General features: G+C 44.2%; 1 protein-coding gene across 1 annotated transcript in view; it reads left to right on the forward strand.

Moving 5' to 3' along the window:
* RELN (reelin) overlaps positions 1-22,417 on the forward strand; it is a 1,675,658-nt gene that overhangs the window by 678,355 nt on the left and 974,886 nt on the right. The window contains exon 7 of the mRNA XM_086967429.1: positions 9,943-10,039. Within this exon, the coding sequence (XP_086823555.1) occupies positions 9,943-10,039 (97 nt within the window). The remainder of the gene's footprint in view (positions 1-9,942; positions 10,040-22,417) is intronic.

Raw genomic sequence — 22,417 nt, forward strand, 5'->3', positions numbered from 1 at the left:
TTTACCTCATTACTTGGGTCTGCATTAAAGTGGGCAATGGATCACACCTTATTCCTCGGATATTGATTCTGAGAATGTTGATTTGTAATTGAAGAGGACGTGGTTGGTTTTTACCAAGTAATAATGCCTCTGTTACTTACTGTAGGTACCCTTGGTAGCTATAGCACAGGAGTAGGCAGGCTTAACTTAGGAGAAATTGTTAAAGCATTTATCAGAAACAAAATAATTAAGAAGCAGTAAACCCAATAAAAATCTCACTCCAATTTATAAAAACAGAGAAAATGTTAATGAGCACATAGGTACCAAAATGACAAAAAATGAATGTAGAGACCCAGATATATGAATTTTAGAAATTGTTCACAACTCTGGAACCAAAAAGCACAAAGGGCCAACTGTGTGTATCTGGTCGCTCTAGACCATGTCAAAGTCAAATGTTACGGCTGGCCACAATGGAGTTGGAGTTAGATACAGGGACCAGGTTCATCCTGGTGGAAAGTTTATATTCTGATTTTGTCATTTCTCTGGAGAAAAGTCCTTGTAGGCTGGTCAGGGTGCAGGCAGGATCCGAAGAGGGGTTCGCTGACTGGCAGAAGGCTGAAGCTCAGGACCTCAGTGACAGCCTCCACTCTGGTGCAAGTTCAGGACTCTCAAAGTCGAAAGTGGAAAAACTCCATGCAGGCAAAGTCCGAAGTTGGGGCCCAAGAAAGTATCATCATCATTGTTGAATTGCTCCTCAGTGGTGCTCCCAGTGAAGTATTTTATACTCAGACTTAGAAACTTTTCTGGAAGTTTGGACCCTTTCAGCTGGGCAAACCAGCAAGTTGAGTCTAATCGGCAGTTCGAGCTCCGTTGGTGCGGCTTGGTAGTGGCCCGGCGGTCACATCTGGTTCTTTTGGCAGAAAGTTTAAAAATGGTTTTAAGTGTCCAGTCTTGCAACATTGAAGAGGGGAAAAAGTTAACTCTAACTCCAGACAAGGGTTCAAGACCTTTTGGACACCACTTACGGGTAGGACTCAATCACCCAAAAGCCATCAGCAGTGTCCAGAGCAAATCCAGTTGCAACTGGCCAGCTGGTCGCAGCAGAGATTTGGGCTTCTTGCAGATTTTGTGTTCCTGGAGCTGAACAGGTGGCTAGACAAATTGCCCTTGGAGTCTACTATTCTATCCTAGCTACAAGTGGGGGGCATGTCCAGCCCTTGGAATCTCTCTCTACAGATTCAACAACAGGTGGAGTCATTCTTCTGTCTTCTACAGGCCCAGAGGTGTTCTGAAGACGGTGCTGAGGGTGCCTCCTTATGCCCAGTGCCAGCCAGTGGGTGGGGGAATCTCCTGGTTGCTCCCTAACCAATGGGGTAAAAGTTCCCTGGGGTGTCCCTATCCGGGTTTGCAACACTTCCTGTGTGTTTTACTGTAAACTATCCAATAGTGCCCCTCTCTACCTAGAGATTGAGTTAATTAACATCAGTAATGCCTTATCTGGTAGTGACTCTATATAGCTGCAGATTCCTTACCTTAGAATTATCCCCAGTTTCTTTTCACAACTTTCCATGCCAGAACCGCAGAGCCACCAAGAGTACTGACCACTGGTGTGTAAAACTAGGGCACTGAAAGTGGATCAGCCCAGATCTAAAAATGCATTCACAGAGCAGGGAGGATGGGTGGGTCAGTAAGGAGTCTGTGACTAGATAGAGTCTCTACCAGACATGGCATTACCGGAGGTAAGTAACTTGTTCATCTGATAGAGACTTCTAGCTTCAGATTCCTTGCCTTAAAATAGATTCCCAAGCAATACCTCCCCGAAGGTGGGACCGCAAACTGGCTCAGAACAAAAAGTCCTGCAAGACCAAATGGGCAAAGTGCCTGTCATAAAGGACCTGACTGTCAAGGCAGTAGTGTTTGGTAAGCATGTGCAAGGATGCCTTCATAGTAGCATGACCGATGTCCAGGACAGGAACTTCACAAGCTAACACAGTAGACCCAGGTTTGGTTCTAGTGGAATCAACCCGCAGGCCCTTTAGAGGTTTCTTCTGGGCTAATTCATAGCACATAGCAGATCTTTATTCTGAATACAAGTTACGTGGAGATGGTCCATTTCATCCCTGCATTCTCCTTCTTTGTTCTGGTGAATTGATCATGCTTGTGATATTCTGTGAAGCAATCAATATAAAAGGACAGTGCCCTCTTAGGGGTCATGCATAAAATGTGGATGAGCGGCAATATCAATTGTTAACAAGTTGAGCAATGTAACAAGTACAAAGTGGAAAAACAATCGGTAGTCATTGGTCTTTGTGTATCTTTATTTCAAATATGCCTGGTATGTGTTTTGTTGGAGACAGCCAACACGTTTCGCCCGAACATGGGCTTCTTTAGGGCAAATGATGAACTGTTATATGTCTTGCAAGAGTAATAGACATCATGAGCCGAGGTCAGCGTGGTTGATCCGTATTCGGTCGTATGGTAGAAACTGTAGAGGCTTCAAGCCTAACGACCGCCTGTATGTCCTAGTCGGTCGAATATGTCCAGTAGGTTCAGCCTAGCAGCCAGTAAAGCTTCATTATAAACGAGAGTTTAAGTATATGTCCAAGCGTAGAGTGATTCCAACCGTGTCCAGATATCGTCTTGTGCTTAGGGTCTAGCCGGTGGAGTCTTTCTTCCTCCTTGGAGGGGTGAAGTGGAGCACAGAAAGCCAGCAGAGTGATGCTTTGGCTGACATGGAACGGTGTCACCACCTTTAGCAGAAAAGAGGCACAGGTTCTGAGAACCAGTTTGGCTGGTATGAAGCTGGTGTATTGAGGGTGAACAGAAAGAACTAAGTGAGCTAAGTGGAAAGCTCTATTTTAGGAACCAACTTTATATATTGTTTGTGTAGAAGGGATACAAAATATGGTCCAACAAGATCTTGATCCACTAAATCTTATCGATTGTTTCACCACATTTTGGATACAAAACGTTCTTTAACTGTTTGGCTGAGCTGCCTTTTATATGTGATTTAAACCTATGTACTTTGTAAGCTCATATGCGTGAACAATATTCTGAATGTGCGTTCTTTTTTCTGTCTTATTGTATTTCGGTTTTAACTTTTATGGCATTTTTTGCTGAATAATGTTTTTCAAACAGTAAATAGCAATCAGTTCTCCCGTAAACCTAGGACAGCTTGCAAGTCTATTACTGTGTTTTGCCATCTACTTTCTGGTATGTGCCCACGTAAATCTACTTTTTGGAAAATTTCATCAAGGAAGATTGTAGGATCAAAAACTGCACTGAAGTCACCAGTCAAAATAACGTTACTGTTTGGACTTTTGATAAGGATTCGGCTAATTTCCTGTATCAGGGCTTTCTGAGTTAAGTGTATACTTGTGTTATTGGAAGGAGTAGTACACAGGTTTAGCTGGATGAATTTCTGATCATGGATAATTATATTAACGTTAAGATGGAATTCTAGAAATTGAACGGACGCTGTTTTTAATTGTGCAGACATGATTTTAATAGCCTGTTTAGTTGATACAATAGTCGGTCCTCTAGAAAGTCTCAGTCATGGATTCTTATAGCTGGTTTTACAGAATGCAGGTATCCATCTAGGTACATGCATTTGTTCATCTTGCTCACTTGAATACAAATGATGCCATCGTTCTGTAGAAACAACTTGATATTATGGTGTAGGATTTAGGATCCGTTCGAGACCAGTTACATATCTTGAAATTCATGTGATCGTGATGGGATCTCTTTTGAGATGTACTTGTTTCTGAGATTGGTTCCACTGTTATGTGACGTTTCATTATGGTATGTTAGGAAGGTCAGGTTTTAGGGAATATTAAAGCCTAATTGCACTTAAGCAGTCTTCCCTCACAGTACTTGGGGGCCTTAAAAGTTAAGACCAGCTTTTAATCTAGAAGGGTAATATGCTGCATGATCAGTGAGGCTTCATGATTTAAAACTCCTGCCTATTCATCTATAATTTGGGTAGCAGATAGGTACTCAAGTCATTCTTAAGGCATCAACCTAAGGAAAACGAAAATTGTGAGTCATCATGGATTTTTATTTTATTTTCTGCATGAGTGACTTTTAATGTTGACAAATTCTGTCCTTTCTGAAATCAGCGGGGCATTGTGTCATTAATCCTGTTCCTGTGGCTAACCCTGCTGCAGCTCATCATGTATTGGTTTCATTGCATACCTCATCTCAGACACTTCCATTGATCAATAGCTTGCCTAGAAAAATAGCCCTCCTGCTCACCATCCGCCTTCTTCTTGACACTTATCAAAATTCTTCTTAAAAAATGCCTATCTTCTATTTTTGCCTTAAATAAAACTTGGCACTATTCAAAGTGCTACTCAAGAAATGCCTTCCTGCCTGCTAATGTCAGCTATCAATCGAAATAAGGAATCTAGAACACAAAACTCCATTTAACAGAACAAATCGCACAGACTGAAAGTAGGAAGGACACGGCTGTGTGCCACGAAGGGGTGTCTTTATCTTTAATAATAAAATGTTAGCATTGGTCGGAATTAGGAAAGTGAAAAGGAGTGAGGCAAACTCAAAAAATCACTGCTCTGTCATTTTAATAAATTGGAGGAAACCATCATTGCAAGATTACTTTGACCTTAAGGTGATCCTGATACACCAAATCTGGAGAAGTGTGGCTCAATGGTTAGAGCGGCAGACCTTGATGCAGAGGTCTGGCCTGGGACCAGGGTTCAATTCCCGCCTCGGAGGGTCTTGGGCTCAGTTTCCTTGGACCTGATAATTCTCGCCTCAGTGCCTATTCTAATCATGGGTACCACTCTGCAACTCTGGGCAATAGCTTGCTTAATCTCCACAACGGCCCCAACAGCGCTGGGATGCCTGGCTTTACCTTGGGGGTGCCCAGGAGTGGACATTTCACAGGGAAAAGCAAGGAAGGGTTCCACAGCGGTATGCGTACAGCGCCAGGAAACCCCGGTTGGGGTATAAGTGCTCTTTACAAGTACAAATTCATTTCATTTCATCTTGCTTGTGACTTTGGAAGAATGAAGACAACCTTCATGCAAGAATTCCTGTCTGCCTGTTGAAGCACTTAGAAGTGTAACTGATTCTTCGTCTTGAATCTTTGGGGCTGAAAGATTTCTCTAAGAGTAAGAAATATGTCCTCTAGACCACCAGCTAAACTAATAGAGTCAAGTATATTCCTGGGAGAAGCCTATCTCCTATAATAAATAATAATAATAAAGGCATTTATAGAGCGCATGGATAAGGTACGCCATCTTGGCGTGTCCCCGCGCTGAGAGAGAGAGGAAAGAGACTCCTTTAGGGGGGGGGAAGAGATAGTGCGAGGCACAGGGCAAAAAAGAGACTATAGGGAGAACAAATGGGTTTTAAGTTTCCGTCGGAAAATAGTCTCAGAAGGCTCCAGGCGGAGATCGATGGGAAGTTTATTCCATGCTGTGGCAGCCGCCACTCTGAAGGATCGTCCTCCCATTTTTTCTCTCCTGTAGCGGTGGGTCACAAGCGTGCCCATACCACTGGATCTCAGTGATCTGTGTGGCTCGTACCTGGTAACCAGACCTGTTAGATAGCCGGGGGCTTTATGCCATATGATCTGATGACATATTAGGAGTGCTTTGTATTTTATTCTTTTGTTCACTGGAAGCCAGTGGAGGGCATCCAGGGAGGCTTTAGAGTTGGCTCTTCGTGGGAGTCTTAGCACCAGGCGAGCTGCAGCATTTTGCAATATCTGGAGTCGTCCTATGCTTTTTCTAGAGGCTCCTAGGAAAAGGACATTGCCATAATCGAGGCGTGACGTAATCAGTGCCTGGGTCATAGTGCGCCTGGCCTCCAAGGGAAGGAGATCCAGGGTTTTGTTGAGAGTTTTAAGGATTCCAAAGCACTTGCCTACTAGACGGTTGATGTGTGTTTCATAGGAGAGTGTGGGATCCATCCATATCCCTAAGTTTTTGGCTTCAGTACATGGTGTAGGCATATCGCCTAAACAGTTTGGCCACCAGTCACAAGTCCAAAGTCGTTGATCACCACCAACCACCAAGACCTCCATCTTGGATCCGTTCAATTTAAGGCAGTGCGTATCCATCCAGGTGGCCAGTGCTTGCATACAGGTTCTGAAGTTATTGGCTTCAGCAGCCGGTGTTTGGGTGAGGGTGAGTAGGAGCTGTGTATCGTCGGCGTAGGATACAATCTCTACGCCGTACGATTGAACTATCTCAGCCAGGGGTGCCATATATAGATTAAAAAGGGTAGGACTTAGAGCAGAGCCCTGTGGCACTCCCTGTTCCAGTACCCACTCTTCAGACTGAAATGAGCCCCGTTGAACCTGAAAGCTTCTGCCTGTCAGAAACGATTTAAGCCAGCCGAGTGCTCTATCAGTCACACCTCCTCTGTTCAGACACTGTAGCAAGGTGATATGTGCTACAGTGTCGAACGCTGCGCTAAGGTCAAGCATGACCAGTGCCATGGTTAGGCCTGCGTCAGCTCCTTGACGTAGAGTTTCGGTGGCTCTTAGTAGGGCCGTCTCAGTAGAGAAGCCTTTTCGGAAACCCGATTGGGAGGGGTGTAGGAGGTTATTCTGCTCCGCAAATGCCATTAGTTTCACATTTGCAATTTTCTCAGCAATTTTAGCGGTGTAGGGTAGCAGAGAGATAGGTCGTAGGTTCTCTAGGACATCATGGCTTACATTAGGTTTTTTCCTAATAGGTAGTACAATTGCCTTTTTCCAGTTACTTGGCAAGGTCTGGGAATCAAAGGATGTTGTCAGGACATGGCGGATGTATGGTTCTAAAGTGGCTATACTAGCGCCCATGACCCTTGGAGGAGCAGGGTCACGAGGCGAGCCGATTTTATGCTATTACCGATGGTTATAAGTTCTTTACTTGGCGGTACAGTAAAGTATTCTAGCCTCTGTTTTGAATTTGCCATCTCCGGTTCCTTTAGTTCTGTGAAGGTTTCTCCAGCCGCAGGATATGTGGAGAAAGAGCTGTATATTTTCTTAACCTTGTTGGCAAAAAATGCTGCCACTTTGTTACATTCCGTGACGGAATCAACTTCCGGCGTATTGGAGAGAGAGACGACAGAGATTTCTTTATAGATTTTAAAGAGTTCCCTAGATGAACAGTCTGCCTCACTAATTCTATTTGCGTAGAAGGTTGCTTTAGCAGCTCTGACCTGTTTTTGATAACTTCTCTGGGCTGTTTTGTATTGTAGTTTAGTTTGATCATTCTTATCCTTGCGCCACAGTCTTTCTAGCTTTTTGCACTCAGATCGGACCGACTGCAGATCTGTGTTGTACCATGGTGCCGATCTCCTAGCTCTGTATCGTTTTTTGACCGTGCATAAAGGGGCTACCTTGTTCAAGGTGTAAAGGATTCGGGTATCTAAGTTAAGATTAGCGCTTTCACTATCTGTGCCTCCCGGCAACCCACCTAAGCTCAGCATCTCGTTAAAGACGGGTTGGGAATTTTTTTTCCATCTGCGGTATGGGAAGCTATTATTGCTACTCAGTTGGGGGGTAAGCTTGTTTCCAGTGTTAATTTCAAAAGGGACTAGAAAATGGTCTGCCCAGGGAAGTGGGTTGGGAGTATTCATGGTGATGCCCTCCCAGTTGGCGAACACCGGATCCAATAGATGGCCATGAATATGTGTGGGTGTTAGGTTTTTTAGAACCAGGTTTGTATTTAGTAATTCCTGCTTCAGGTCAGTGGCCTCTTTTAGCTAGATATCATCAAGGTGAATATTTAAATCACCCATGAGGAGAACCTTCCTATGTCTCAGCGCTAAGTGGGCGAGATGTTCTAGTAAACTTGGTCTAAAATTTCCCATAGTTCCAGTAGGTCTATAGAGGAGGACACCTGAGATATGGTCCTGAGGGCCGAGTTTCAGAGCAAATACGCCGGCTTCGCAGTTTTCTATTCCCAGGGGTTCAAGGGAGCAGACCAGGGGGGCCTTGTAGATCACAGCAATGCCGCCTCCTCGGCCTGACGGTCGATCCACCCTGGCTATACTAAAGTCAGGTGGAAGGGATTCGATGATCTCCTGTGGAACTTCTCTTCTGTGAATAAATGGGTGGAAGATCCAAGGTATAGAGAAAGATGCATCTGCCTTGAAGAAAACAAGCAAGATCAATGATGATTGAACTTTTGGCTAATTCCCTGATAGGAAGTGGAGAAAAGCCTTTTTTCCCACTGAACCCATGAGCTGATGTCCAAGAATCCTTCCATGGAAGTATAGTAACTACTGTGGCACTGAGTTGTAGGAAATCCCTGCAACTGGAAATCACAGAAATGTGTTTTTAGAAAAGAGTCCAAAGATCTGGGCATGTACACTGCAACTACATTTAAGTTTGATGCAAGTGAATGAGTGTGTTTTAAATTACACATTTTCCCAAAAACGCGTCTTTGTTTAAAAACTGGATGGCACTGCTTGTTTGAGAGGCAAAGATATGCACTGCTGCCTCTAAGTGTCATTTGATGCAAATCTTAGCTAGATCATTGGTTTGTTTATTTTTCACAATCAAGGACTGCTTTGAATGCAAAAAAACATCCAAATTAATTTGTTAATATCTTCTAGTCCCTACATCAGATTGTGATTACAATTATACAACAGCTTTCATTTTAGCTAAATCGGTTTGGAAACATTTGTTTGCTTTTTTCCTAATGGTAATATTTATTTGATACTGCTATTGATGTATTCCTCATAGTTTTCTGTGAGGAGGGTCTGGCTTTTTGTGTTATACTGCCAAGGGTAAGATCAGGATTCTTCACAGAAACCTATTTGACTTCTAGAATCTTGAGTGTTTTGACTGTGTGGAAGGCCAACCACAGCTCATATCAAAACTGAATCATCTCTGTCATATAGTCTAACAATCTAGATACTACAGTTGAGAACCTGAATTGGGTAAAGAGAAGTGTGGATCCCCTCAATTTCAGAGCTTTCCTTTTTTCTCCTTTCTTCCATGTCAGCTGACCACAGGTTATTTATTCGCCTTTTCCAATCTGGATCAATTCTAGAATTATGGAGAGATAGGCACTGATGTCAACTGTTGCGGGGTGGCACAAGATGCCCCAGAAACGACTGGAGAATGTTTGCCAAGTGCACGAGTCACAACTCAGATATACTACCCTTATTGGACCTCTTCCAAGATATATCTGTTTGGAAGTCTCAGAACTCGTCAGACTATGAGAGCTTTGGACGACACACTTTCTTCCTCGACCACTCAGCCTCATTTATTTTCAAGAAGCCCCTACCATTGTGGCAAGTTGTCAGGGTATGAGTGCAGTCTGAATTCATAGTCTGAGTCCTTTGCAGTAGTATGTACTCTGGTTTTGCTGGAGTCCCTTATTATGGGCATGTGATGGTGTATCTAGAATTATCGTAAATACTCGAGTGCTGTGTTGGAGAGTGACACTATGTGTAGGCGCCCGTAGCCCAGCTCTAGTTTACAATCTGTCTCTTTGAGAGAACAGCACTAGATATTTTCTAAACAATGACATGTTTCATTAGCACAGAAATAAACCTGGTCCTGGCACCCTACTGGCCAGCTAGTGTGGCAGTGATCTATGTGTGATTCTCTGATTCTCACCCTACTAAATCAAAAAGAACCATAATAGTCCCTTAACCATGAGAACGCAGCATGTTCCACATCATCCATTGTATTTACACCTCTTACATCTGCATCAAATACACACTTCCACAGTTGGAACTGGGGAAGTCAACTTCATTAAAAGGTTACACCTTTTGATGGCGGCAGTTTCTGCTTCATTATTTGTCAGATATAGGTGAACCAAGGTGGGGTTGGAAGGGTATGGAGGTTATGATTAGTAGTGAACTGGAGGAAATAGGACACAATAATGGTGTATCTATCATCTGTTGACATAAAGTGAAGACCCCAAAGGAGTCATTTGTTCCCAAAAATCCTTCCTAGATTTTATTCTAACTCTTTATTTGTTTATTTTGCAGGACCGAGTGCAGCAACTGTGAGGTGGGGGAGCAGTGTGGTGTAATTATGCACGGGAATGCTGTTACATTTTGTGAACCCTACGGCCCAAGAGAATTGGTAAGTTGTTTGCTAATTTCCTTAAGATATGTGCAGCAGTTTACTGCAACCGTCCCTTTAGATGTGATTGACAAACACTTTAGAGAAGATATTCTGTGGTACTCTTTATCTAGAATACCATTGTGTTCAGTGGGCATTTTGACAGTATAAAAAGAGAGATTCTGTTAGCACTCAAAGGAAGCATAATTTGTGCATACATTTTCTTAATCTTAAAAGCACAGCGCCACAGTAACACTTCTGATTTCTCATGTTAGTCATAAGAGACATGATAAAGGATGGGGTAAATGTGCTGATAACCAAGAATATATATTTTGTATAGTATTAGCTAAAGGTCCACAGTAAGTGCAATGGCATCACTCAGAATCGCTGTTTTCTTTTCTCCATATTGTATCTTGGGAAACATAGGAGGTGCACAAAAGGAGGCTCTCTCCCTTTTCTTCTTTCTGTATGGGGTAGTTTCCCATTTAGCTCTTTGTATAAACAATTCTCTTGTTCTCAGTCAAGAAATCAATCAAACAGCATTTGTAAAGCTCTACACTTTCACCTCTAGGGGTATCTGGGTGCAGTGTCTCAGAGCAAGGTCTTGAGTCTCTTTCTGAAGTCTGCTAGCGAAGGGGCTTTACGGAGCTGGATGGAGAGGTTGTTTCAGGTCTTGGCAGAGATGTAGGAGAAAGAGCAGCCACCACTGCGGCTGCAACGAATGCCTGAAGTGGGTACAAGGGCGAGTGAGGAGGAGCACAGGTGTCTAGAGGGTTGGTGGAAGTTCAGTCACTGGTTGAGGTAGGCAGGTCCTAAGTCATGGAGGGCTTTGTAGGCATGCATGAGGATCTTGAACTGGTATCTCATCTGGATGGGGAGCCAGTGGAGGTCTCTCAATTGGGGGCGATGTGGGTTTATTTGGGGAGGACCAGGAGGAATCTGTCTGCAGCCTTCTGTATGGTTTGTAGTCTTCTGATGGGCTGGGTGGAGATGCCATTATAAAGGGCGTTATCGTAGTTGAGGCAGCTGCTGATGAGGGCCTGAATGACGGTCTTTCTGGTGTTGGTAGGCATCCATCTGAAGAATCTGTGGAGTAAGTGAAGTGTGTGAAAGTAGGAGGAGGCGACTGCGTTGATTTGTCATTTCGTAGTCGCTTGGCTGTCGAGGATGATGCTGTGGTTGCCTGCATAACATAACATGTGCATTTGTAAAGCGCACGTTCATCCAGAGGTCTCTTGGCGCTGAATAACAGATGTTCATTGTTACCCAACTCAATGGTACTCATTTTATCGACCTCAGATGGATGAAAGGCTGAGTGGACCCGCCGGGATTTGAACCTGTGACCATGAGGTCAAACACAGGTCCCTGCAATGGACGCATTAGTCCACTGAGCCACCAGACCCGTGCATGGTTGGTCGGTGTGGATGTGGGTCTGAGTTTTGCAGACTGTGGTCCTCTGTGGAGATATTTTTCCCAAAGATAAGTACCTCAGGTTTGTCTGAGTTGAGCTGGAGGCCTTTGTCTCTCATTCATTCACTTACATTGGTCATGGCGTTGCAGAAGCTGAATTTGCTGTTGGAGGGGACCTCGGTGAGTAAGAAGATCAATTGAGTGTCATCTGCATAGGAGATTATGTTGAGTCTGTGGGATTTGACAACATCTGCGAGAGGGTCATGCGCATGTTGAACCGGATGGGGCTGACGGAGGATCCTTGTGGTATGCCACATAAGATGTCTTTGGGTGCAGAGGTCCAGGCAGGCAGTCAAATGCTGTGTGTGTGCATTCTGTAAGGAAGGGGGTGGTCCACTTAAGGGATCTTGCTGTATTCCTATGTTGCAGAGTCTGTTGATGAGGGTGTTGTGAGAGACGGTGTCGAAGGCAGCTGAGAGGTCAAGAAGGATCAGGGCAACGGTTTCTGCATGTTCGAGGAGTGTTCTGATGTCATCTGTGGTAGCATTGCGGTCTCAGTGCTATGGTTTGTCCTGAATCCTGATTGTGAGGCGTCCAGTAGGTGGTTATGTTCCAGGAATTCGGTGAGCTATTGGTTGATGGCTTTCTCAAGTACTTGGCTGGGTAGGGGAGTAGGGAGATCGGATGATCATTTTATAGATCGCTGGGGTCAGCGGAGGCTTTCTTTAGGCGGATTGGCAAATTGCTATTTGCTGATTACCTTGTTCTGGACTCCAGGACGCCATGGCTTTACTGATCTTAAGAGATCAGATAAAACATTAATGTAAAACTAAATACGTAATATGTAATTCCCATAAGTCATTTAGCCCAAACATACATGAGGATAACTCTCCACAGCAGAGAGTACTATATTTTGACTATCTGAGTTCCAAGGTTGGTGAAGACACCTGGTGGACCAAGCCAGTAGACAAGAGCACCAGATTCTTCTATCACAGGGAAAGTATCATTATGTGCTTAAGTGGTAGATATGCAGCATCTCGTCCACTTATAAAGCATAAAACCCAAAGATTGGGTGGTGGTGAGTAGTATTTGAATCCATACTAGTGTTGTGGATGCTCAAATTAGCCCCTTACATCCATACTTTTTTTGAGAACTATGTGATCTGAATTGTTACTTTGCTTTGGTGTAGCCACCCAGGACAGTTGATAAAGGTGGTGAGCATCCAGGTTGAACAGGGTGTGCTTCACTCTTCTTGGTGGGGTGCTATATTATCTTCTACTTATCATTCTATTTATAGACGTGTTACCTCTTTATTCAATATTGAGAATATGCAGTCTCCAGTGTATTCATACAACTTTCAGGTATTTCTATGATTGCAACACTGGCAATGAAGATAGGATACACACCCATGCTTGTTTGTTAAATATGGGTTTTAAGGAATTGGAGAAACCTGGCTGTAAAGGGAACGTTTTCATGAAGAATTTGTTGAAGATTGCTGCTTGTACCTCTATCCTTCCGCTCCATCTTGAGCTGGACTTTAAAGTATTGAATCTGTGGGACCTGATTCATAAAGTTAAATTTAGTCTTAAAGGTACGTGTTTGACCAAATTTACCAGTTTTACACCTCTAGGATTGTCAGGATTTTCTGGCTGGCATAGGCCAATTGAATTATGCAGAAATCTCTGCCATGAGGTCAATGTTTCTCCACACCAAAAATCTTGCTCATGGGATGGGAAGTTGTATTTTCCAAGCATGGTTAACTTTGGACGTTTGTGAATGCACACAAATATTGATGTTTGTGGGCATTCACAAACTCTTCCCAAACAGTAATATTTATTTCTCCAGGCAAGGGCTGGCATAGATCACTTTCTACGCTGGGAAAGGAAATTGATTGTGGCCAAATTTGGTGGTGGTGTACGTGAAGGACTTTCTCCACACGGAAAAGGATTCTTGTACATTTTTTAAATGTATTTCAACAGGGGTTCCTATTTCCACCTTTTGGAGTTTTCTGGAGAACTCTGTACAGCAGAAATAGAATTCCTCCAGAAATATCCAATTGCTTTCCCAGAAGTATGCCTGGAAACCTGCAACTGCCACAACTCTGTGAACATTTGTGAATTTCATAAAGTCTGAAAATTGCATCCTGGTGAAGGCAGACCTCCCTGCCTGGAATTTTCTGACTTTCTTTGTGAATGTAGTTTTATAAATACGGAAGGTTAGGTCAAGTTAAAAGAATAATGGTAGGATGAGTGGGCCTCCGCTGTTAGGTGAGATGAGAGAAGGGCTTAACAGCATTAAGGAGTGCATTTGTGGGGAAATTATTGATTCAGTGCTTGCAGATTGCAGATATTATTACTTTTTTTCCAAATTGTCGGCCACGTTTTATTGATGGCGCCTGTTTTTTTTTTTTGGTTTCTTGTTAAATTGTTCTAATTTTGTTGGGAAATAATCTGGCATTTGAGGAATGTTGAGATATACATGTGTCACACAGAAGATATTTTATGTTTTAGAGAGTTTGAAAAGAGTTATTGAAATTTTCTCAGATATATGCCAGTAAGAGTGATTTTATCAATTTTTTCAAAGTGTATGTTTCTGAATACTGGTTCACATAATTAATTGTGCTGGCAGGGTCTGCATTAGCCGACGGTGCCGGGTGCGACAATTTTTATTGGTGCCTCCAAATGATCACCTTCTCTACTATACCTAACTACCTTCCGACGATGCCCCTCATCTCTTAAAAACCCCTTTTTCACATTTAGTTAATTTCTTTTATAACCAACAGTAGTGTATCAGAGCACTTTACATCACACACACACTTGTTATACAGAGAACATTAACCATGCAAGTGTGAAATCAATGTATAGGAAAAGTTACATAATACATTGAGGGCTGCATGGTGCAGGAGCTACATACTATTCATATTGGTAGGCATTATATTTTAAGAGTTCTTAGGGTAGGAAAACTCAAAACAGGCTTTAAAATGTAACCCAGGGGTTGGAGTTGTCTGCACTAATAAGAATGTGTTACTGCCCAAGGATCTATTTACCAACCTTAGAATAATGAGCCATTGAGAAAAATAAGAACAAGGAACTAAACCTAGAACTTGCAGTTTGCAAGCAGCTTTTTGATAATGGAGTATAACTCACTGTGCTATATTGAAAGAATTGTAATTTATGACCTGCAAGTAACAAAAGGATCACTGTAACAAAAGCATTAACACACTGCACGAGTTACTGAAACACAAATCTGAGATTTGTATGTTATGTTGTACTTTTCAGAAGGAGAATTAACCCTCTGTGCTACTTTATAATGAGTCAGAACTGTAACTAGGGAAAACTCAGATCCCTCCAGCAAAGTACATTAATCATAAAAATAGTCTTAACATTTCTATTATCACCTGACAACAAGGTCTGCAGTGGGTGCTTTAACCCTGTAAGATATTTTCAAATGTACTGCCCCGCGAGCTTGTCGCCAGGTGCAGTGGCACCGGTCGCTTTGCCCTAAAGTTGGCACCTGTGCGTACTTTCTAAAAAGCATATGTACCGGGGCTCTCGTCAGGAGGCCACACATTCCCCCTGCCGTGCTGCCAATGATAGTAACAACACAACTATTAACCATCAAACTCCTCCAAGTGTGACAATTCTGAATAATTCTGGCCTCCAAAGCAATAAGAATGGTTTGGGCGGCAGGTAATGGTTATTTTTAATGTATATTGGATTCATAATTACCTGTTGTCGTGGCTATCTCTAAATTAGCTGGACAGCACCACCTTGTGGCAGACTGTCATGAGCGCCGGTGTTGACAATTATGTGCCAGGTGCCAAGCCACGGAAACGACTGGCTCAAATTAAGCTCTGGTTGGCACTGTGTGCTGGTCTCCTATGCCAGTAGATCAGGCTTATTCTTCTGTCATGTAGCTGTTTGGATATCAGTTTTTGATGTAAGTCCCAAATTGAACCATGATCTTGATTGGAGCTGGTGAATTTCTATATTCAGTTTTTCTGTGCAACCGTAGTATTACACAGCGCCTGTTTCTGTGGCATTGGCATGGTCTAATTGTCCTGATATTCTATGTGGAGACGAAGTTTAGAGGGACAAAGATACGTTGGTCACTCCAACTTATTTTATGACAGAGAACAGATTCCAGTTTTGCATTTGTGATTGCAATGTTTCATATTTATTATTTACCTTTCTGTTTTATTTGCCGATGTTATTGGTAGAGAAATATGTAAGGTTTATATTGGATCATTTGCTGCCACAAGGCAGCAACAAGCCTTGGGAGACAAGCAGTGCTTAATTGGTAAATACATATAAAAAGAAATAAATCATTTTATTAAATAAGAGCAGGGGCATAATGTTTTTCTTAAGAGCCTGCTGCTGTTGGTGCTGAATGCGGGGGTGCTGAATACTAAAGCTGCCTCGTCTCCCTAAGAAGTCCTGTGACTATATTTCACTCATGCAGGTTCTTTTTCACTCCAGCTTCTCTCTCCCTTTGTCGCTGTTTTCTGTCTTTTTCCTCATCCTTCCTTCTCATTTTCTTCCATCCTCTCTGTTGTTCTGAGTCAAAGTCTGAGGATGGGAAATAAGTCCTAGTTCCAATCACTGAGTGCTGGAGCCTCCACCTGCAACCACCTGCACAAATTAAGCACTGCTGAATAACGTCCAGTAATAAGGAAATTAAAAAGATTATTAAATGCTACCAGTGAATCCGTCCCTTGTTGGAGGATTCTGTATTACAGAAATGCCTTGGGGAGAGTATGACTTTCTCTTAATTATTTTAACCTCAGTTATTAAATCAGAGTGTAGACATTATGCAAATGAGCACAGGTTCTACACGTTCGCAAATTACATCAGAAATTCATCTGTGCCTTTCCGAAATCCACATGTGAGGTCTCATTATTTGTATGTCAACAGCACACATTCCCCAAATAAAATAAGCATGCATTTTACATTGTGGTTATACCCCCCAAACTATAACATTATAGACTGTTATCTTGAAAAAGATTCACATTGGATTAGACGAGCACAACATTTGTGTTCATTTGTAAAAACATGAGGCAAAGGATTTGATGAAGGAATGCAGAATGTATACCATCCGTGTGTGCCTAAAAGTTATACCGCATCAAAAAACAGCCACCTTCGATATTAAAACCTTTGAGTAGAGATTTTAGATGTGCTGTTGAAGGAAGGACTCATTTTCACCCGTTCGCAGGGGCGTTTTAAGGCATGGGCAGAGTGGGCAATTGCCCAGGGGCCCTACTTTCCATGGCCACCCTGGCAAAGATAACTTTCTCTCTAAATAATTTGTGTATTTTTGCATCTTAACCTTTAGCACATAATTCACTATTGTTATGCAACACAGGGCTTGAATTAGCAAAAACTGGAAAAAAATCTCAATCTCATTTAATGTCTTTATTCGATTAAAACCAGCATAAAGGTACAAAGAATTACATACGCAAATGTTAAAAACACAGGTTTAAAATAGCCTACCAAGGAGAATCAATTTATATATAACGTTTGCATTACGATCAGCAATTTTCTAAAAAAATAGCCACATCAAAACAAATTTCAAAGTTGTTGCAAACAGGATACCCAAAATACTTTTTCCCAAAATTCTTAAATTGATGCTGCCCCTTCTTATTCCTCCAAAGGCAACAGACCTCTATTACTCTATGCTCACAGTTGGAATGTTCGTTGGAAAATAACATCTATGAATGGTAGTCCCCTAATGGGTCATTTAACACAGTTTCAAACTACATAGAATGCATTTCATTCACTTCAATGTACGTGAACCCTCTGCCCACTGCTTCTACTGGAGTTAGGGAGAACAGAAACAATTTCAAATGTACCAGTGTGAGGTATTACACCAGATAAATGGTTGAGGGGGCTATTAAATGGCAACAGAGAAGCAACATCATGTATTCATCCAAACCATGCTAAGGAAGGCCCTCTAACAAACATTATGCTCACTGCAAATTACCTATTCTTATGTTCAAAGTCAACCATGGAATGGCTTCTATTTTTTTATCCGCCCAAATCCCAAGACACACTCCTCCATGGCTATTATGATACGCCATATCTTTGCAGTTGCTCAGATTACTACCCTGGAACACACTAACACACTCCCTATTCAAATAGGAGCTAGCCACTCCCTTAGTGACGTTACACAGGCCTTCAAGGCTCACATCAGGGAACTTTAAAACTCCCTTGCTTGCCCACCCCACTTCTCTAGGCATCCTCCATTGACTAGTTTAACTACTCTCTATCCTTAGCGGCTGACCCTAAAAATGTAAATAAACTCTATTAGTCAATAACTTATTGTCTGTGTTTTTTATCATGGTTTAGTTTACCTCTAAACTGCAGCCTTTCATTGCCTTTGTTCCTATTAGTCAACCAATCAGTGCTTAATTTGAGTTGGTGGTTGCAGGTTGGTCCTCCCAGTGTTCATTTTTGGGGACCTGCACTTACCTTTCCTCATCAGACCTTGCCCCATATCAAAAAAGAGAAAAACACAAAAAGAGGAAAGAAACAGGAAGAAAAAGAGGGGGAAACTGTAACAAAGTGAGAAGGCTGGGATAACAAAGAACCTGTATAGGTTTATATAATGAGGCAGGAACTGTCTGTCTGATGGTGAGTTACAGAGGCATGAATTGAAATCAGATTAACCACTCTTGTTTTTGGCATACTGACCTTCAATAGCACCAAACATGGGCTTCTAAGCAAACGTGTGGGCTCTAGCACATATTCATTTACAAATTACCCACTTCGACCTCTGCCCCATCTGCTAGTGTATGTGTTGCCACCAAATGTAGTACTATTCTGTAGGCATCATCTTGTTACTGGGTGCAGCGATTTCAGTAGAATGCATTTGAGCACTGGGTAATGCTCCTATATCAATTTGTAGTTCTGGTTACATGAATATATAATCAGATACAGAAGAACGTATTGGAAATTTTTTATTATAAAATGCATTGAATATATATATTACCTACTGGTCAGTAGGTGGTTTTAGGTAGGACCATGATTCCATAGGAAAAGCGTTTTTTTAGTTGTCTATATCTTTGGCTCCGGTTGACGAATATTCACAAACATTTACTCAAAAAAGTGTGCCAGTGATTCTAGTTGTGCATGGAAAGCTTTGGGCTTTATCTGTCAATGAGAACTAAGTATGGGGGGGGTCAAAAATGTACTTTTCCCATTTTTAATTCGCACAGGGATTTTAGACACAACTACAGCCTGGACTGCGGAACAAAAATACACCAATTTAGCATAAAGCTATCTCTTGGTCTAGAAAAAGTGAATTTTGTTATTTGGTGGAAATCCATCCAGTACTTTTTAAGTTAATTAAAGAAATACAAATTTGTATATCTAGGGATGCGAAGGCTCTGTGAACCCTCGCAATCTTGTGCTGATATCTGATTGACTGCCAACACGTCAACCAGGAAGTGTTGGCAGCCATCCGAAGACTCGGCTAAAGACGAGTCCCAGAATAAATGTTAAAAAAAACCCTCTATCTCTGGTCCTAGGGTCACAGAGGGACCCCGGCAAGGCAAAAAGCACTTTACAATTTTTTGGCTGCGAAATCACAATGGAGTCACAAATCAACAGCAAACGTAAAAGGAAAAACGTACGTGGCCCCCCTCCAAAAGCAATTTTATGCCCGGGTGATCACCACCTTTCCGGGGCTACACAGACAATTAGGGGGCACGGACGGACCTCCCCCCCTAGGGCCCTGGGGACTATTACCTCCCTGTGGCTTTTTTTAAAGAGGGGAACCACATGGACCCACCCCTCCTATAGCTTTTAGAAGGCCATTGGGCCTCCACCTCCCCATGCCAAAAGAAAACATATGGAGGGGGTCCGCACTGACATCCAGCTCCAGGGACCACCACCTCCCCAGGGTCAAATCCAACATTTAGACAAGGAGGGGGGCCATGTGGCCCTCCTCCCAGGCCATATACGGCCCTGTGGACGGCCCATGCTGAACAAAGGAGGGGGATGCACAGCCCATCTCCTGGAGCCATATATGGCCATAAGGACCACCACCCCCCAGGTCCAGCTCCTGCTATCTCCCGAGGTGCCCACCCTCAGGAGATAGTTGTTTGCTTTTGCTTGGCTGGAGTTATGACAGCTACTGCCAAGCAAAAGCAAATATTGACTCTGCTTACGGCAAGCAGGAGCTGTCAAACCACTCCTGCTTGCTGGAAGCAGAATTTTCTTTCATTTCTTTCCTTGCCCGCAGATATGCAGGCAGGGAAAGAGATGAAAGGATTGCTCTCACATGCAGGGAGTTGCATTTCTAGCAGCTCCTTGTGTGCAAAAGCAATTCCGGCTCCTGCAGTAGGCGGAGAGACGGCTGAGACCGCGGGGACATTGAGGTTGCCATGTGGTCCCCAGCATGTACACTGGGTCACCCAGGGCACCATAGCCAGGCCCTGAGGAATGGGGTCACGGGGTCCAAAATCTGCCCCGGGAGTTGGCTGCGCAGCCCCCCCCCATTGAATGAGGGCCAGGCCCTGAGGATTGGGTCCCCATTGCCAAAATCTGCCTGGGTGCAGCCCCACTGCCCCATTCAATTTCAGCCGGGCCCCAGGCTATGGGGTCCCGGTGCAAAAATCAGCCGAGGGAGGTGGTGGTGTGGTCCCCCTCCCCCTCTGACTTAGGGTCAGGCCCCAGGGATGGGGTCCCGGTGTCTGAAATTGGCCCAGGGAGCGACCTCCCTGCTCCATTCAATGTAATGGGGTTCCTGTTGTCAGAATCGGCCCGGGGAGGGGGACCAACTCTGTTTTTGTTAGCAGTAAACAAAAGTATTCCAACTTTTCCCATGTTGATGGACAGCTAAACAAAAGGCGCTTTAGCGCTTTTGCAGCCGATTTTGTTGACACGTTATTGATGCAGAGGAATACGAGGAAATCCCCACCAAACATAGAAGCACGTACTTCCTTTACCTAAGGGAAAGTTCCCGTGATTGGTGGTGATTCACACTTTGTAGTCTTGTCGTCTTCTCTTGCCGAAGATTCACGTTATCAAGGATTTATGAATGAAGACACTTGAGGAAGCACCTCATTATCAAAACTCACATGCACACAAGGCCATTAGAGACATTACCCCGTGGTCCTTTACGCAGTATAGTGCAGAATAAGCATGAGGCATTTACTCAACGAGGTAGCACTTACTAATTAACCAGGTGAAAGTACTCCAGTTGGGTAGATGATTTCGGCAAAACTGGGGACTCTTCTGGGAACAAATGAGGTTCCAGTCTGGCCCATGTGTGCATTTCACAGACATTAAACTTCAACGGGAGACACTTCCAAATATAAACATAACAGGTGCCCCAGTTGGAGCTCCACTTCAGTAAAGCACAAACGTTCATAACTTCTTGGGCTTTGCGAAGGCACACCAAATGTGTTTCCTCTCGTATTCCACATTGAAAAACAATATTAAATCCTTAATGGAGGTGAATTCATCATTGAAGTAATGGAATCTAAATCTGACCTGTAGTGTCAGTGATGAGTAGTTTATTTCTTGTCATCTACTGACAAGAGCAGAGGCCATGGTTTTCCCTTTTAAATACCCTAAGAATGCAAATACCTAAAATCTATAGTGCCACTCACACACTTAGTCACATACACACACAGGTGCTCATACAACCCCTCACAGACCCACACATTCACTCCTACACCCACTCACAGTCCCCATAGTGTTGGACAGGCCTCGTGGAAGGCCCGATCCCTCCCCGCATGGCGGGTCACGGACCCCTACACCTCCTGTTTCCCGGACAAGAACCACCCCTGCAACCCGCCGGGTCAACCCACGGCCCTTCCCCGACGGAACCCTGGCTCCTGAACACCACAGTATCGGCTGGCCCGGATCCCTTCCAGAACCCCTGTCTCCGGCCCAGCCGCCATTTTTGGACACTACACGACCAGGCCTCGTGGCCTCGGGCCGACCTCGGGCCCAGCCAGGCCCCGACATCGCGGCACCACCATCCGCCCAGGGGGTAAAGAGACCACTTGGCAGGCCAATGGAAGGAGGAGTGTCGATGGCTCCCCTCCGCCAGGTGTCGATCGCCCCCAGCCTCCCTGGGCGCTGGCTCCACCCCCCTGCTGGGTGTCTGGACTCCCTCATCCCGGACCTCCTGACCTCCAAGTGCGGGGGTCCGGACATCAAAGGGCGCCAGACCTATAACTGGGGAGCTCCAGAGCAGGAAGGCAGTTGTATCCTGGAGTCGAGAGACACCGAGACGAACTCATCCTTGGAGGCCTGCTGGCGCTGCCGCGGCTCCTCTTCGTGAACGCTCGTGAAGGCCTGCTGGCGCTGCCGCGGCTCATCCTCATCGTAAACCATCGTGAAGGCCTACTGGCGCTGCCGCGGCTCATCCTTTCGTGAACCATCTTGAAGGCCTGCTGGCGCTGCCGCGGCTCATCCTTTCGTGAACCATCTTGAAGGCCTGCTGGCGCTGCCGCGGCTCATCCTTTCGTGAACCATCTTGAAGGCCTGCTGACGCTGCCGCGGTTTATCCTTTCGTGAACCATCCTGAAGGCCTGCTGGCGCTGCCGCGGCCCCTACTTGCGAACCCACCAGCTCGAGGATTGTGAGCTCCACACCCGCTATCCCTGTACCTGCCCGGTACTGAGACTGTCCCGCTACCCTTTTCCCCAAAGAGACTAGAATTGACAGGGTCCTCGTATCCTGGTCCTGCTGTACCGTCCATTACCTTGCCTAAAGATATATATGAAAGTGTGCAGAACTCATCTCTGTGTGGTGTCTATCTGTGAGGGGGAAGTTACTTGTCTGTACGATTACCGGAGCGGGCCCTCACCAGGAGGCCTCTCCCCCTTTACTCGGCCGACCCTCCGGGTCCCCGTCTAACACATAGCACCACTCACAAACCCACACAGGCACTCACACATCCGTTACACACCCACACAGCCATTCACACACCCACTCACAGACCCATAGTGCCACTGACAGACCCACAAAGGCACTC

The sequence above is a fragment of the Lissotriton vulgaris genome, chromosome 1_1 (genome assembly GCF_964263255.1).
Source record: "Lissotriton vulgaris chromosome 1_1, aLisVul1.2, whole genome shotgun sequence".
Lineage (NCBI taxonomy): Eukaryota > Metazoa > Chordata > Amphibia > Caudata > Salamandridae > Lissotriton > Lissotriton vulgaris.